Here is an 18,300-nt window from a genome sequence, read left to right as displayed (position 1 = left end):
ATCAATAACCTCTGCCCAGGTTAGAGTATGTCTTTGCAAACCTTTCTGGAGGGAAACACTTAAGCAAAGTGGACTTCACTGAGTTCTGCCTGTGGATGGAGATGAAAGAAGAGTCCAAAGTGTTTCTCACCATGAACACTCAAAGGGCTTTATCAATATAATCAGCTTATTTTTAGAGTAGTATCTGCACCTGTAGTCCGGCAGAAAGCTGTGGAGTGGAGCAAGTGCTGCAAGGCTGCTCAGGCACTTAGTATCATCTGGGTGACAACATTGTTACTGATGAGGATAACAAGAAACATCTTCAAAATCTCAAGACAGTGTTAAAAAGTTTAGAAGATTTTGGGCTCCGAGCATGACATGTCAAGTGTAAATTCTTTAAACCAAGCATCACTTAATGTGGGCACAAGAATTACACAAGTGTGCTGAGAAAATTGAAGCAGTGGTAGATGCCCCAAGGCCAAAGAATGCGACGACAGTTGTGTTTTCCTTTTTAGGGTTTACCATTTACTATAGTAGAACACACTGCACTAACACTGAATCAGAAGTTCACTAATTTCCGCTTTGCATATTGCAATGCAGCACCCTCCATACCAACAACTCACCAGCTATGCTGTTCACGGGTTGTCCCTTGTGCTCTCACTTGGATCTCCTCAAACTCAATTTCAGAAGGAGTATGCAGGACAAACAGCTGAGACAAATTGAGGGCTCCTCAAGCAAGGAGGTCCGATGTTTCACTCCTGGACAAGCAGTCTTGGCGATGGTCTGCAGAGGTGAGCAAAAGTAGGTACCTGAACAGACTAAGGACAGAACTGGACCACTCTCTTACGAAGTAGAGATTTCGTCTGACGTCATCTGGAGACAACACATCGATCAGTTGAACAGAACAGTCAATTGTTTGAGAGTAAGAGTATCCAGAGCTGTCGGAACTATTCCTGCAGTCTCATAGTCAGCTCCTACAATCATCACGCAGGAGGTCCCAGAAGCTGAGGTAGTTTCATAGCCACAAATCTCACCTGCCATGCAGTGATTCCACCCCCACCCCCACCCCCACCCCCCCAGCCTGGTCAGGAAAAACATTATCCCACAAGGTAATAGCTAAGCAGAGAGGAGTGTAGAGAATTCAATATTTCTGTCATATTTGAGTAATATTGTAAACATATGGTTTGATTAAGCATTCTTTGTTTACATAGTTCATTATAGGTTATGCATAAGAATTGTGTGAATGGCATTCTTCATTACGCCACCATGTCGTATATGAGAGCCTTAAAAAAAACACTAAGTACACAAGTATCCCTTGGCTCTTGTTTTTTTTTCCTTTTGATTTGTTTCTGGACTTGCAAAACATAACACTTGCATTGTGCAAAATTTTAATTAGTGAGCAGTACTGTCAATCATTAACTTCCATGCATGGTAAGAAGTCAGAAACTTTTCAATATCCTTCCAGTAAAGTTGCAACAAATGAGAAGCATTTATCCAATGGCCTATGTTGCTGAATAGTACAGTGATGGTGTGCTTATCCCCATTAACAACAGTTCACAGACTCCTTCCCATTACCCTGATCACATGGAAGGTTAAATTTAATGGTTTTCATGGGCAGCAATAGGTATTCTCCAGTGTCCTACTATTTGCTTTCATGATAAAGTAAATTAAATTAAAACTTCTCTTGCAAAGATTCAAAAAGTGAAAATTCGCTGAGCAAGAGGGACCTTTACTGTTCTGCAGCAAGATGCCTTGCAGCCACAAGGGGGCAGGCCATCTACAACCAAACCACGTTCAATTGATAGAATTGCAGTCTGTAAATATTTACCTAAAAGAAGCAATATTATCAAGTTCAAATTACAACATCTTGTGTATTCCTAAATATTTTAAAGTCACTTTTTTAAAACACAGAAAATTAAGATGGGTTGTAAGATTCTAGGTTTCTATAAGTGGCTTGTATTTGAAGATAAAAACTGTGCATTATAAGGAGGAAGTGTGCAAGAAAACAACTAATGCAATAGAGAATCAGCCTCTGATTAGAATAAAGGAAATAGCAAAATTTTACTTATTGGGACTTTCCAAAGATGTGACAGCATACCATGTTGTGGGAGTTTCCCCAAAGACAGTTTGATTGTAAGATGGATTGTTACTGTGCTCTGATTGGAAATAACAGCATGCATAAGTTTCTTAGACAGATTGGACATTTGGTTGGCTAATTTATTGACCTTTTGGTTCATTTTTCAGTGGGTTCAGCTGGAGCTACCATTGCATCTGCACTGGAAGGTCTTATTCCTTCTGGACATTTAGATGCAGACTGCCAGATACAGTTTGTAGTCCATTTCTGTTCCAGCAATCTTTGAGCCTCTGGTCTTCCCCATAAATCAGCGTAATCAGGATAAATATATGTGATATATAGTGTCTGGGTAATTTAACTTGTTCCTCTATTAATGTACTTCTGGCATCTGAGGACTTTGTATTTTAATTCCACTTGTAAAACTACTGGAGATCTCATCAATTCTTGTTGTAGGTACAATGTCTTCAGAAACTTCAAAACAAAAATCTTTATTTCCCTTAATGTCAATGGTTTTTGTCTGTTCAGGTGATGTTTATTTTGCATTTGACTTTTGTTTCCTCTTCTACTTTTGCAATTCAAACATTTTTCTCCACTGCTTTTGGGCATTGATGATACTGTGCCTCTAACTTGAAATTAACCCTAATTGCCTATTACCTATTATATTGAAATTATCAATGATTTCCTGAATCTCTGACCTACTTTTCACTCACAATTGCTCTAAAGGTGCTGAGTTTTGTTATTAGTCTTTAGCTTTCAGGTGTCTGAGATGCTCTTTCCTGTGTGGTGTGTGGAAATTTGCAATCCACGAATCTCTTGAGTTTATAGTTAATTAACTCATTGATCTCCTAACCATCCTCATCAAATCTGTTTGCAGGCAGAGTGTCAAGGAGCCTCTATTCAGATGCTAAGTATGGTGGAATTCAGAGCCTAAAGCCCAATTTATACTTTTGCGTCAAATGTACGCCGTAGATACCGCGTACCCTATGCCGTAGGGTGACGTGCACCTCCCCAAAAATGTATCTCACGCATCGCAGCGATGCAGACCGCAACAACTGTGATTAGTCTGCTTGGTAGCATCGTATTTCCTCCTACACATTTCCGGTTGCTTTTCTCTGCCATGTCTGTACACTGATGCAAAATAAATGGTTGGAGACAATGAACCAAATCGTCAAATCTACCTGCTGACATCTGAAAATATCTGAAATGCATTTCCTCATCTATGTCTGTCACGAAAAAACTCAACACAGTGACATAGAAACCCTACCGCCAACTAGTATTTTGGCGGTGAGTTGCAGAGCGATGCAGACATAACTATGCATGCTCGCTACGGCATCAGGGCATGCAAAAGTATAAATCAGGCCTACAGCGTAGCCCGTACGCACAAGTATAAATCAGCCTTTAGAGTACATTTCCTAAAGCCCCTGTTGTTTGGGAGTTTTCAAGTTGTCAATGAGGCACTGACTGAAGTTAGCTTTATTGGCAGAGTTCTGGAGGCATCTGAAGCAATTGTTGCTTCAGCAAACCATTACACTGATTATATTTTTTTCTGTTGGCCATTAAGTTTATAAAATGACAGATTAAGGTTTTATAATGAGTAGTGGGTCATAAAGCTTAACTTGGACTCAAATATAAACCATATTTGCATCAATTCTCTATTCCTGATGCTGTATATACAAATGAATTAAAAAGTACTGCATGATTAATGGAATCTACGTTCTCATTTACACTATAAAGCTTAAAATTAACGTGTTCATTATTCATTAACTATGCTAAAATGACCATGACCAATTTTTTGCTATAACAAAGTTCTTAAAAATAATTACATTTATATTTATGCCTCGGAATCTCTGATATTACAACTCAATCCTGCAAGAATCAAGGAGTTAATTATATTTATAGATTCAAATAATGACTTGAATTTTTCGATATCATTATGAAATCACTTGACTAGTTTAATGTCTTGTGACCTCTGCCAATTTTGCACTAATTTCCTTTGCATTGCTTTCTATTTGCTTCTGATATTGGAAGCTCACTTCACAGTGGCTTGTCTGTTACAAAGACCTTCAGCCCATCTGCTGAAACCTTTATACTTTTATTATCTCAGACTTGGCTATTCAGTGGCTATTGGCTGGTTTCCCATTTTCCACCCTCTGTAAATGTCAGCCTGTTCTTTGTTCTGTGTATATTTTAACTTGCTTCTGGTCCCAGTTGTTTATCACTCTTCTGTTCGATGGCATAGTCAGTTTGAGTCAATCAATAATTTTAATTTAAAACTCTCATCCTTTTGTTCATGAACTCTTTCTTCCTTAAGCAACAATTTCAAATCCATTTACAAACCTCATTTCCAGAAAAGTTGGGATATTTTCCAAAATGCAATAAAAACAAAAATCTGTGATATGTTAATTCATGTGAACCTTTATTTAACTGACAAAAGTACAAAGAAAAGATTTTCAATAGTTTTACTGACCAACTTGATTGTATTTTGTAAAGATACACAAACTTAGAATCTGATGGCTGCAACACACTCAACAAAAGTTGGGACAGAGGCATGTTTACCATTGTGTTACATCACCTTTCCTTTTAATAACACTTTTTAATCATTCTGGAACTGAGGATACTAATTGTAGTAGATTTGCAATTGGAAATTTTGTCCATTCTTGCTTGATATAAGACTTCAGCTGCTCAACAGTCTGTGGTCTCCGTCGTCTGATGCTCCTCTTCATGATGCGCCATACATTTTCAATAGGAGATTGATCTGGACTGGCAGCAGGCCTGTCAAGCACACACACTCTGTCTACAAAGGCACGCTGTTGTAACCCGTGCAGAATGTGGTCTGGCATTGTCCTGCTGAAATAAGCATGGACGTCCCGGGAAGAGATGTCGCCTTGATGGCAACAGGTGTCTCTCTAAAATCCTAATATACGCCTCAGAGTCAATGGTACCTTCACGTACATGCAACTCACCCATGCCGTGGGCACTGATGCACCCTCATACCATCACAGATGCTGGCTTTTGCACCTTACGCTGACAACAGTCTGGATGGTTGTTTTCAGCTTTGGCACGGAGAACTCTATGCCCGTTTTTTCCGAAAACTAGCTGAAATGTGGAATCATCTGACCACAGCACATGGTTCCACAGTCTTTTGGTCCATCTGAGATGAGCTCGGGCCCAGAGAACTTGCTGGCATTTCTGCATAGAGTTGATGTATGGCTTCCTCCTTGCGTAATACAGTTTTAAGTTGCATTTCTGGATGCAGCGACGGACTGTGAGTGACAGTGGTTTTCCGAAGTACTGCTGAGCCCAGGTGGCTATAATTGTCACAGTAGCATGACGGTTTCTTAGGCAGTGCCGCCTGAGGGCTCGAAGATCACGTGCATTCAACAGTGGTTTCCGACCTTGCCCTTTACGCACTGAGATGTCTCTGAATTCTCTGAATCTTTTCACAATATTATGTACTGTAGATGTTGAAAGACCTAAATTCTCCGCAATCTTGCGTTGAGAAGTGTTCCTTTTGAACTGACTAACAATTCTCTCACGAATTTTGGCACAAAGGGGTGAGCCACGACCCATCTTTGCTTGCAAAGACTGAGCCTTTGATGGACGCTATTTTTATACCCAGTGATGATACCTCACCTGCTACCAATTAGCCTGCTTAATGTGGAGTCTTCCAAACCAGTGTTACTTGAATATTCTGTGCACTTTTCAATCTTATTTTAACTCTGTCCCAACTTTTGTTGAGTGTGTTGCAGCCATCAAATTCTAAATTTGTGTATATTTACAAAATACAATTAAGTTGGTCAGTAAAACTATTGAAAATCTTTTCTTTGTGTACTTTTGTCAGTTAAATAAAGGTTCATGTGAATTAACATATCACAGATTTTTGTTTTTATTGCATTTTGGAAAATATCCCAACTTTTCTGGAAATGGGGTTTGTACTTATTGACTAAATTTTTAAATCTGTCTTCCAAGTTCAGAGTTCAGTTTCCCTTTGTTTTGTTCTTCTGAAGTACCTTTAGACTCGTGTAAATATATTTGGATCTCTTCTTGACATCTGGATATCCTGACAGAGATACCAAAGTATTTCCAAGCTTGCATTCACTAGTGTGATGTATGAAACAACTTTCGAAGAGTGTTGATGGAATAAATGGTTATACTGCGTCTCAGGTGTTTGTTGAAGGACAATTGCCACCATGTCAAAGATGGCATTGACTATGTAGCAATCACAAAGTAACATTGATAGAATGAACTATATAATGTGTTTACGTCTCTGGAATGGAGAATAATGATTCTGATGCGAGAGTGTGCTCAATTAGGAAACATTTAGAACCATCCAAAATTTTGAATATCTCGAGTTCCAAGTGAACATCTTGAAATTTCACTTGATGGCATGAATATTGGTTTCTCCTCTTCCTTTATTCCCCACTCTGGCCTTTTATCTCTTCTCACCTGCCTATCACTATCCCTAGGTTTCTTTCTTCATTCCTTTCTCCTGTGGTCCATTCTGCTCTCCTATCAGATTCTTTCCGCTCCAGCCCTTTACCTTTCCCATACGCCTGGCTCCACCTATCACCTTCCACTTGTTCTCCTTACCCACCCCACACCTTTATATTTTGGCATCTTCCTGAAGAAAGGTCTCAGCCCAAACGTTGACTGTTTATTCATTTCCATAGATGCTGCCTGATACTGCTGAGTTTCTCCGGCATTTTTTGTGTGTTGCTTTGAAAGTTAATTTATTTTTATCAGAGAAACCTTTGATTATCAGAATGTAATATTTATTCAATATATTAAAAAAATCCACTTATATATATTGTATATGCAATTTTTTCTATGGAATAGATATGGTGATTATTAAAATCTATAATCTGTATGAATACACTTAATATATTTAATGTCAGTACTATCAGAATTACAGATTATAAACTCATCTGACTAATCTGAATACAAATTTCTGCTATTAATTTGTAACTGACAGTTTCTTCCTTAAATATAACTCTAACTGTCAAACTTTTTTTTAGCCTTTTACTGTGTCCCAGTTGAAGCTGTGTGCTGGAATAATGGTAACAGCATCTCACAACCCCAAGCAGGATAATGGTTATAAGGTAAACATGCAGTTCTTTGTGCAAAATTTGTCACTTTACCTAAATCCATTAGTTGATAAATAAGCTGATCTTTTTTCCCTATAGTTTACATATGTTGTGATGAAATGCAGCCTGTACAATGATTCATGTAAGTGGTCGTGGTGTAGCAATATTAATGGAAGTAGAGTGCAGATTGACAAAAATGAATGTATGAATGGTAAATTCTAGGAATTTGTCTATGTCAATATTTGCATGTGATTTTTTTTTTCCATCACATTCCTCAGCCTTGTGTTCACTGACAGTGAAATAAGATTATCCCACGAATAATTAATACAGTTTAATTTGGGTTTTACTCCTTCACAATGAGCTAACAGTGATAGGAATTGAATTGCTTCATTCTTTCTGATGTCTAAAGCAGAAAAATCCTAGGGCAATCGACAAATTTGAAAACCTTTTTACTGATTATGAACCTTTATACCAGATTCTATTGGGTTCTTATTTGCTTCTGATCTTGATGGCATAAATATCGATTTCTCCTACCAGTGAACAAATCTATTCCCTCCTCCCCCCGCCCCATTCTCCACTCTGACCTTGCACCACTTCTCACATGCCTATTGCTCCCCACTGGGTCCCCTCCACCTCCCCTTTCTCCTATTGTCCACTCTCCCCTCCTATCAAATTCTTTCTTCTCCACCCCTTGACCTTTCCCACCTACCTAGCTTCACCTATCAACTTCCAGCAAGCCTCCTTCCCCACCCCCTCCCCCTTTTTATTCTGGCATCTTCTTCCTTCCCAGTGCTGAGGAAGGGTCTCTGTCTGAAAAGTTGATTGTTTACTCTTTTCCATCAGTCCTGCTGAGTTCTTCAATGCTTTGTGTTGCTTTGGATTTCCAGCATCTGCAGACTTTTTCACTTAATTGATTTTCTTGTGCAATCAATTCAATTTTATTCCACTTTCCTATTTGGCTTTATCTTTGTGATTTGGGCAATATCATGAAAGCTGCCTGAAAACCTTTAGGCTTGACGGAGGTCTCCCTTGCTATGTTGGCATGTCTTAATACTTTAGATCTAGCTAGTAGTTTGTTGTATGTAAATGATGTTTTGGAAATCCATCTGTGCACTGAGTCTTGTTAGAATAAAATTCACTGCAGAGTGTATTATCTTCAATCATACTTATAAAAACATGGGATCTCTTTTATCTTGAATTTGTGTAATTATTCCAAATAATACAATAAAGCATCAAGACTGCCTCTGTTTTTGTTTGTTGCACTCATAATATTTTAAGTAATTCATATTTGTCCTGTTTCCTTTGGATGAAGAATGTGTTGTCACAAATTTAGCAACCTGATACCTAAAAATTTCAGAAGTTAGTACCTGCATTTTTACAGTGAAGTGACCATTACTTGGACAAAAAAGATGAGGTCCTTTTGTTTATTTACAATATTTCCAGGGTAACAAACCTAATGTGCATGCTGAGAACTTTACAATCATAGTTTTTCAGAAAAAAAGACCATACCAGATAGGAGCAGAATTAGGCCATTCAGCCCATTCTGAACACCATTCTCATGCCATCTCCCCATAATCTTTCATGCCCCGACTAATCAAAAACCGATTAACATCTGCCTTAAATGCACCCAATGACCTGTCCACCACAGCGGAATATCGCAATGAATTCCAGAGATTTATCACCCTCTGGCTAAAGAAATTCCTCCTCATCTCCGTTCTAAATGGACGTTCCTCTATTCTGAGGCTGTGCCTTCTGGTTCTAGACTCCCCCAATAGAAGAGACATCATCTCCACATCCATTCTATCTAGGTCTTTCAATATTTGAGAGGTTTCAATGAGATTTCCCCCCCCCCCCCCCCTCATTTTTCTAAGTCCAGTGAGTACAGGCCTAAGGCTATCTAACACTCCTCAGACAATAACCCTTTCATCCCTGGAATCATTCTTGTGAACCTCCTCTGAACACACTCAGAAACATCCTGTCTTAGATAAAGGGCCCAAAACGGCTCACAATACTCCAAGTAAAACTTCAGCGTTACACCCTTGCTGTTATATTCTTCTCCTCTTGAAATTTGCCTTCCTCGCCACTGACTCAACCTTCAGGGAATCTTGCACGAAGACTCCTAAATCAATTGCACCTCAGATTTTTTAATTTTCTCACCTTTTAGAAAAAGGTTTACACCTTTGTTCCTTCTACCAGTCCATGACAATAACTTCCCTATTCTGTATTCCATTTGTCATTTCTTTATCCATTCTCCTAATCTGTATAAGTCCTTCTGCAGACTCTCTGCCCCTCCACCTATGTTTGTATAGTTCACAAACTTGGCCACAAGGCCATCAATTTCATCATCCAAATCATTGACATACAATGTGAAAAGAAGTGGTCACAACATCAACCCCTGCGGAACACCACTAGTCACCAGCAGCTAATCAAAAAAAGACTCATTTTATTCCCACTTTTTGTCTCCTGCCAATCAGCCAATCCTCTATCTATGCTGGTATCTCTCCTGTAATACCATGTGCTCTTATCTTGTTAAGCAGCTTCATGTGCGGCACTTTGTCAAACACCTTCTGAAAATCCAAGGACACGACATTCACTGACATCCTTCTTTGTCTATCCTGCCTGTTAGTTCCTCAAAGAATTCCAACAGATTTGTCTGGCAAGATTTTCCCTTAAGGAAACCATGCTGATGTTGGCCTATTTTGTCAAGTTCCACGGTGGAGATGGATGTACAATGCTTAAGTTCTTTTGCCATTTCTTTGTACTCCATTATTACCTGTCCAGAGTTATTTTCTGGTGATCAGGTATCTGCATTCGCCTCTCTTTTATTCGTTATATACAGTGGCATGCAAAAGTTTGGGCACCCCTGGTCAAAATTTCTGTTACTATGAATAGTTAGGTGAGTAGAAGATGAACTGATCTCCAAAAGTCATAAAGTTAAAGATGAAACATTCTTTTCAACATTTTAAGCAAGATTAGTGTATTATTTTTGTTTTGTACAATTTTAGAATAGGAAAAAAGGAAAAGAGCACAATGCAAAAGTTTGGGCACCCTGCATAGTAACACCCCATTTGGCAAGTATCACAGCTTCTAAATGCTTTTTGTAGCCAGCTAAGAGTCTTTCAATTCTTGTTTGGGGGATTTCCACCCATTTGCAAAAGGCTTCTAGTTCTGTGAGATTCTTGGGCCGTCTTGCATGCACTGCTCTCTTGAGGTCTATCCACAGATTCTCGATGATGTTTAGGTCAGGGGACTATGAGGGCCATGGCAAAACCTTTAGCTTGAGCCTCTTGAGGTAGTCCATTGTGGATTTTGAGGTGCGCTTAAGTTCGTTATCCTGTTGTAGAAGCCATTCTCTTTTCATCTTCGGCTTTTTTACAGACAGTGTGATGTTTACTTCCAGAATGTGCTGGTATTTAATTGAATTCATTCTTCCCTCTACCAGTAAATGTTCCCCATGCCACTGGCTGCAACACAAGCCCAAAGCATGATCGATCCACCCCCATGCTTAACAGTTGGAGAGGTGTTCTTTTCATGAAATTCTGCACCCTTTTTTCTCCAAACATACCTTTGCTCATTGCGGCCAAAAAGTTCTATTTTAACTTCAGTCCACAGGACTTGTTTCCAAAATGCATCAGTCTTGTTTAGATGTTCCTTTGAACCTTTTGATTGGAACTTTTTGGCCACAATGAGCAAAGGTATGTTTGGAGAAAGAAGGCTGCAGAATTTCATGAAAAGTTAAATTGGACAACTATATGGACAGGAAAGGAATGGAGGGTTATGGGCTGAGTGCAGGTATGTGAGAGTAAGAATTTGGCACTGACTAGAAGGGCCGAGTTGGCCTGTTTCCATGCTGTAATTGTTATATGGTTATGTGGAACATTTACTGGTAGAGGGAAGAAGGAATTCAATTAAATACCAGCAAATTCTGGAAGTAAACATCACACCATCTGTAAAAAAGCTGAAGATGAATAGAGGATGGCTTCTACAGCAGGATAATGAACCTAAACGCACCTCAAAATCCACCGTGGACTACCTCAAGAGGCGCAAGCTGAAGGTTTTGTCATGGTCCTCACAGTCCCCTGACCTAAACATCATCGAGAATCTGTGGATAGACTTCAAAAGAGCAGTGCATGCAAGACTGCCCAAGAATCTCACAGAACTAGAAGCCTTTTGTAAGGAAGAATGGGCGGAAATCCCCCAAACAAGAATTGAAAGACTTAGCTGGCTACAAAAAGCGTTTACAAGCTGTGATACTTGCCGAGGGGGGTGTTACTAAGTACCGCCATGCAGGGTGCCCAAACTTTTGCTTCAGGCCCTTTTCCTTTTTTGTTATTTTGAAACTGTAAAAGATGGAAATAAAAACGTTTTCTTAAAATATTAAAGAAATATGTCATCTTTGACTTTATGCCTTTTGGAAATCAGTTCATCTTTTACTCGCTTAGCTATTCACAGTAACAGAAATTTTTGACCGGGGTGCCCAAACGTTTGCATACCACTGTATCTGGAAAAAGAACTTGTGGTATCCTCCGTTATCCTCTTTGGTATCCTCTTTCGTATGTCATCTTTTCCCTCAGCTTTTTAGTTGCCTTGTGTTGGTTTTTAAAAGCTTCCCAATCCTCCCTCTTTCCACTAATTGCTATAGTATATGCCCTCTCCTTTGCTTTTAGGTTGTTTTTGATTTCCCTTGTCTGGCACAATTGTGTTATCCTCCCTTTAGAATACTTCTTCATCTTTGAGATGTATCTATCCTGGGCTTTGCGAAATGCCCCAGAAACTTCAACCATTGTTATTCTGCCATCATCCCTACTAGTGTCCTCTTCCAATCAACTTTGGCCAGCTCATCTCTCATGCCTCTATAATTCCTTTTACTCCACTGACTTCAGCTTCTCCCTCTCAAACTGCAAGGTGAATTCTATCATATTATGATCACTGCCTCCTAAGAGTTCCTTTACCTCACTAATCAAATCTATTTCATTACACAACACCCAGTCCAGAATAGCTGATCCCCAAGTGGGCTCAACCTCTAACTACTCTAAAAAGTGATCTTATAGGCTTTCCACAAATTCTGATTTTCTAAATCTACCGACATATTGAAATCCCTTATGACTATCATGATATTGCCCATGCATTTTCTATTTCCTGTTGTAATTTGTAGCTCATATCCTAGCTACTGTTCAGAGGCCTATATATACCAGCAATACTTATCACTTACATAAATCAGTAGATCATAAGTTTTGTTCTTTGCTCAATATGTGTTTTCATAATGTTGGCCTAATTTTTGTGGCCTTGCACTTCATTGTAATGCAGAAGTGTTATGCAAGGCCACAAAAATCAGACCAAATTTGCAAACGAGAAAATCTGCAGATGCTAGAAATCCAAAGAACACACACAGAATGCTGGAGGAACTAGCAGGCCAGGTAGCATCTATGAAAAACAGTACGGTCGATGTTTTGGGCCAAGACCCCTCATCAGGACGAGGGGGAGTAAAAGACCAGTCTTGATGAAGGCTCTTGGCCTGAAATGTCAACTATACTCTTTTACATAGATGCCTGGCCTGTGACTTCCTCCAGCATTCTGTGCGTTGCCAAATTTGCAAAGTTCCATTATAGTGTATTTTTCATGAAGTTTGATTTGTGTGCATGCCAGACTATCCTTGTTTGTAGAGGAATCCCACAGTTCATCCAGTAAATTGTGGACAAAAATTGGGAATAATGCTTTCTTTCCCCACAGAATTGCACTTTATTTCCTAATGTCATTGTAGTGATGGAATAAGACTTAATAGGTAGTTCTAAAATAAGCCAGCATGGACTCAGTAGGGCAAATGTCACCTTTGCAATAACAATTTTTTGTATGAATTGTGTAACTCACATAATGCATGGTATTTTCTTGCAAATTAAACACATTTGACTATGTCCCTTCTCCCATTAGATTATATGAGGAAAGTTGATCTGTTGGAATGATCTAGCTTAATCTTTGGAACAAAAATTATTGGGTACCTAGTTTAAAAAGCATGATTTAGAACAGTTTTGTTTACAACTGGTGAAGGTTGATGCAAGTTTGTGAATCTTGCCACAAATCTGTTTTGTTGGTAATTGTCAGGTTTACTGGGAAAATGGGGCTCAAATTATACAACCCCATGATGAAGAAATCGCAAAGGCCATTGAGAAAAATTTAGAGCCGTGGGAAGGGTCATGGAATGACAAGACTGTTGACTGTAGTTCCCTCATTAAAGATCCTTATGAAAATATGAAAAATAAATATTTTGAATGTTTACAGAAACATTGCTTTTACAGGTGAGTCAGATCAATTATATTGTTATCTGTTAAAAAATTATTAGTAATATTTATTGTTTAATCATTTGATTATCAGACTTGAGCAATAAGATACACTAGGTTAAATTCAATTATGTCTGAATTCCTGCTATATAAGAGCAAAATATAGGTGCTGAGGAAATGAAATATAGAAGCACAAAATGTGAGCATTATTCATCAGAGTAAGCTGCATTTGTTAAATTACGTTCTTGCCGACTCCTACCTTTTATGTTTGTTCCTTCCCTGACCCTTCATTTGCTTAAAATGTGTTAAATATTTTACTTTCTAATTCTGATATAAAATCATTAACCATAAATGTTACATCTGTTTCTATTCTGATAGATAATGCCTGGCTCGTTTGAGTATTTCTGGCATTCATATTATTTAAAAGTTTAAAGTTAATTTGTAATTTTTTTTCACTGTGCAATCATTGTGGCCATGCAATGGAAATAACTGTTTTTCTCCCTCCTCCTACCATACCTAATTTGTCCTTCACTACACCATTGTCATGAATTTGCCATTCCGTATCTTTGTAACTTATGTGCCTGACAGCTTTCCATTTCTTTTGCTGAGCTCCTTTCCATCAATCTGCCTTGTATACATTCCCTGTGTTTTACTAGTGTACTAGTCCTTAATTAATGTGCCTAGCGCAACAAGTGTGAAATTGGCACTAAGAACTTAAATTATGATTCTGATATTTCAATATTTGCTAAATTATAACTCTGAAGTTTTTATATTTGCAACAACCATATTGTACTTGACCACTCAAATTAGCATGGGTTCAGGTATTATCAATGTATTTGCAAATAAATAATAATTGATTCATTTTTCTGTGCTTGTTCATCATTTTTATTTAATAAATTAATCACTGGTTTCATTTGCCTTATTTTGTATTTTTATCTGAATTTAATTTCCGTTTAATTTCTAGGGATATAAATAAAAGCACCAAACTTAAATTTATCCATACATCTGTGCACGGAGTTGGACACGAATTTGTACAGTCGGCTTTCAAAGCATTCAACTTGGCTCCTCCTCTTGCAGTTCCAGAGCAGAAAGATCCTGATCCGGAGTTTCCAACAGTCAAGTACCCAAATCCAGAAGAAGGCAAAGATGTATTGGTAAATTCACATCTGAAGTCTTAGAGCAGTACAGCACAAAAATAGGCCTCTTTGGCTAGTCTAGCCTGTCCCTGCATGGTGTTCTGCCTAATCCTACCTGCCTATACCCAGACCCTTGCCCTCCATACCTCTCTCATCCCTAACCCTATCCATACTTCTCTTAGTGTTACAATTGACCTCCAATCTACTGCTTCTGCTAGCAGTTTATTCCACACTCGCAGCACCCTTTGAGTGAAGAAGATCAAAGATCCTCCTCAGATTCCTCTCAAATTTTTTACCTTTCACCCTAAAATTGTGACCCCTGGACTCACCCAGCCTGAAGAGGGGATAAAAGCTAATAGGCATTTACCCTATCTATACCCCTCATAATTTTGTATATCTCTATAAGATCTCCCCTCATTCTCCTACGCTGCACAGAAAATAAAGTCATGTTGAAAAGTTGAAGTCAGATGTATCAGTATTACAGTGGGGTAAAGGGAATTATAGAGGCATGAGAGAGGAGTTGGCCAGAATTGATTGGAAAAGAACACTGGCAGGGATGACAGCAGGGCAGGAATGGCTGCAATTTCTGAAAGCAATTCAGAAAGCACAGGGTATATACATCCCAAAGAGGAAGAAGTATTCTGAAGTCAAGATGATAAACCATGGCTAACAAAACAAGGCAAAGCCAAGATAAAAGCCAAAGAGAGGGCATATAATTGAGCAAAAATTAGTGGGAAGTTAAAGGATTGGGAAGCTTTAAACAACCAACAGAAGGCAACTAAAAAAAGTCACTAAGAAGATAAAGTTGGAATACGAAGGTTAGAACATAGAACATAGAACAGTACAGCACAGTACAGGCCCTTCGGCCCACAATGTTGTGCTGACCCTCAAACCCTTCCTCCCATATAACCCCCCCCACTTTAAATTCCTCCATGTACCTGTCTAGTAGTCTCTTAAGTTTCACGAGTGTATCTGCCTCCACCACTGACTCAGGCAGTGCATTCCACGCACCAGCCACTCTCTGAGTAAAAAACCTTCCTCTAATATCCCCTTTGAACTTCCCACCCCTTACCTTAAAGCCATGTCCTCTTGTATTGAGCAGTGGTGACCTGGGGAAGAGGTGCTGGCTATCCACTCTATCTATTCCTCTTATTATCTTGTATACCTCTATCATATCTCCTCTCATCCTCCTTCTCTCCAAAGAGTAAAGCTCTAGCTCCCTTAATCTCTGATCGTAATCCATACTCTCTAAACCAGGCAGCATCCTGGTAAATCTCCTCTGTACCCTTTCCAATGCGTCCAAATTCTTCCTATAGTGAGGCGACCAGAACTGGACATAGTACTCCAAGTGTGGCCTAACCAGAGTTTTATAGAGCTGCATCATTACATCGCGACTCTTAAACTCTATCCCTTGACTTATGAAAACTCACACCTCATAAGCTTTCTTAACTACCCTATCTACCTGTGAGGCAGCTTTCAGGGATCTGTGGACATGTACCCCCAGATCCCTCTGCTCCTCCACACTACCAAGTATCCTGCCATTTACTTTGTACTCTGCCTTGGAGTTTGTCCTTCCAAAGTGTACCACCTCACACTTCTTCAGGTTGCACTCCATCTGCCACTTCTCAGCCCACTCCTGCATCCTATTGATGTCTCTCTGCAATCTTTGACAATTCTCTACACTATCTACAACACCACCAACCTTTATGTCGTCTGCAAACTTGCCAACCCACCCTTCTACCCCCACATCCAGGTCGTTAATAAAAATCACAAAAAGTAGAGGTCCCAGAACAGAACATATGACCTTTAGTTTTTGTCCCACACATCCTCAGTGTATACCTCTATCTAATCTCCCCTGAATCTTCTCCGTTCCAAGAAATAAGGTTCTTGTTTACTTCTACTCTCTGGCTCTCTCACTAAGCCAATGTCAAATTGACTCCTTTATCCTGAATGCCAAACAATTTAACCTTTTGGTCCAGCCACCCATGCAGGACTTCGTCAAAGTCCTTGCTAAGGTCCATGTAGACAACATTTTCTGCCTTTCCTTCGTTAACCATCTTGGTGACCTCCTCAAAAAAAAAAAAAAAAAAATTTGTAAGATGTGACCTGCCATTTACAAAGCCATGTTGACTATCCCTAATAAGGCACTGTCTATCCAAATAGTGATCTATCCTGTCCTTTGTAATACCTTCCAGTATTTTACCAATGACTGACATCAGGCTCATCAACTTATAATTTCTCAGCTTATTCTTAAAGCCTTTCCTAAACAACAGAACACTGTCCTCTAGTCCTCTGACACCTTAGCCAGAGCCCCTGCAGTTTCTGGACAAGCCTCTCATAAAGAGCGACGGGACACCTCTTCAGGACCTGGGGATTTATCTATCCTAATTAATTTCAATACAGCAAATATCTCCTTCTGTAATTCAGATATGGTTCATGACCTCTCTACCCCATGTAGTAAAAACTGCTTTTGCGTTTTACGTATACATATCTCTACATATGGTTGAATGTAACCGCCAAATTGGATAATACTGGCCACTGAAGAAAATAAGATTTTATTTTTAAATAAGTGAGTTACTGGTGACCAGCTTTAACATGTTTAATCTAGATTTATAGTTATTTGCATTTATTGAGAACTTGTAGAACCTTAACATGTCTAATACACATTGTTTTAATATTTTTTTAAATCTTTCTCCATTTAAAAGCTCATTCCAGTATTCAGATTGCAGTCGGTAAAATTACCTCAGATACAAGTGAAAGCTTTGCCAGAAATTTGAAGCAATGCTCTGATTATGCAGTAAATGCTGGAAACACGAAATGGGTCAGGCAGCATACATGGAAGGAGAAACAATAAATGCTTCACTTCTGAGGGCCTCCTTACAATGCTGCCTGATTTGCTAAGTGCTTACAGCGTTTTCTGTTTCTGTTTTCATTTCCAGCATTTGTAGTTTTTAGTATTCTTCCCTGTTATATTGTGTTACGTTTGAAAGATGTACATCAGTACTCATTTTCTAGAGGCAAATGGAAAAATGGGTAAATAGAAAATTTGTTTGACATTTCTATCTTTAAACAATTTTCACTTTTCGAGGTGAATATACTAAACAATCCTTGCAGTGTAGTCATGTGAAGAGTAAAGTTTAGTACCATCAGCTTTGAGTATTTTTTGATTAAAACAAATGAAGCTACAGCAAGAACAATATTCAGTGTTCAAGATTCTGAATTTAAAGAATGAAAATCTCTACAGCTACATTTTCTTTATGTTTATAATTGTACAGAAGTTTTATTCAAAGGGTTTCAAAGGTACAATATAATGTCAGAGAAATGTATACAATATACATCCTGAAATGCTTTTTCTTTGTAACCATCCGCAAAAACACAGGAATGCCCCTAAGAATGAACGACAATCAAATGTTAGAACCCCAAAGTCCCCCCCTCAGCTCCCCCCTCCCTCCACCAGCAAAAAAAAAAGGAAATCTACACCCACCAACAAGCACTGAAATGTGAGCAAAGCAACAGCAAAGACACAGACTTGCAGGTACCCCAAAGACTTCATGTTTCACCTGGTATTCGACATACCATGGGTTCTCTCTCTCCCTAATAAGGGAGAAAGAGGTGTCTCAGTTTTCCAAGTAAATGGGGAGACATAACAAAAAACTTGTGGTTTATGATGTTAAACCGCATCGCTTTTTTCAGCTTTATGCCCAAAAATCTGGGCACACAACCACAGATATTCTGACTCCCCCGATGACACA

The 18,300-nt window shown here is 38.9% G+C and overlaps 1 protein-coding gene across 1 annotated transcript in view; it reads left to right on the top strand.

Annotated features, from left to right (window-relative positions):
- pgm2 (phosphoglucomutase 2) overlaps positions 1-18,300 on the top strand; it is a 63,792-nt gene that overhangs the window by 20,614 nt on the left and 24,878 nt on the right. Inside the window, exons 5-7 of the mRNA XM_072252902.1 lie at positions 7,069-7,152; positions 13,237-13,430; positions 14,377-14,566. Of these exons, the coding sequence (XP_072109003.1) occupies positions 7,069-7,152; positions 13,237-13,430; positions 14,377-14,566 (468 nt within the window). The remainder of the gene's footprint in view (positions 1-7,068; positions 7,153-13,236; positions 13,431-14,376; positions 14,567-18,300) is intronic.

Source organism: Mobula birostris, chromosome 3 (assembly GCF_030028105.1).
Source record: "Mobula birostris isolate sMobBir1 chromosome 3, sMobBir1.hap1, whole genome shotgun sequence".
NCBI classification, from domain to species: domain Eukaryota; kingdom Metazoa; phylum Chordata; class Chondrichthyes; order Myliobatiformes; family Myliobatidae; genus Mobula; species Mobula birostris.
The sequence above is the reverse complement of the archived record's forward strand: the minus strand, read 5'-3'. Positions and strand labels throughout refer to the sequence as shown.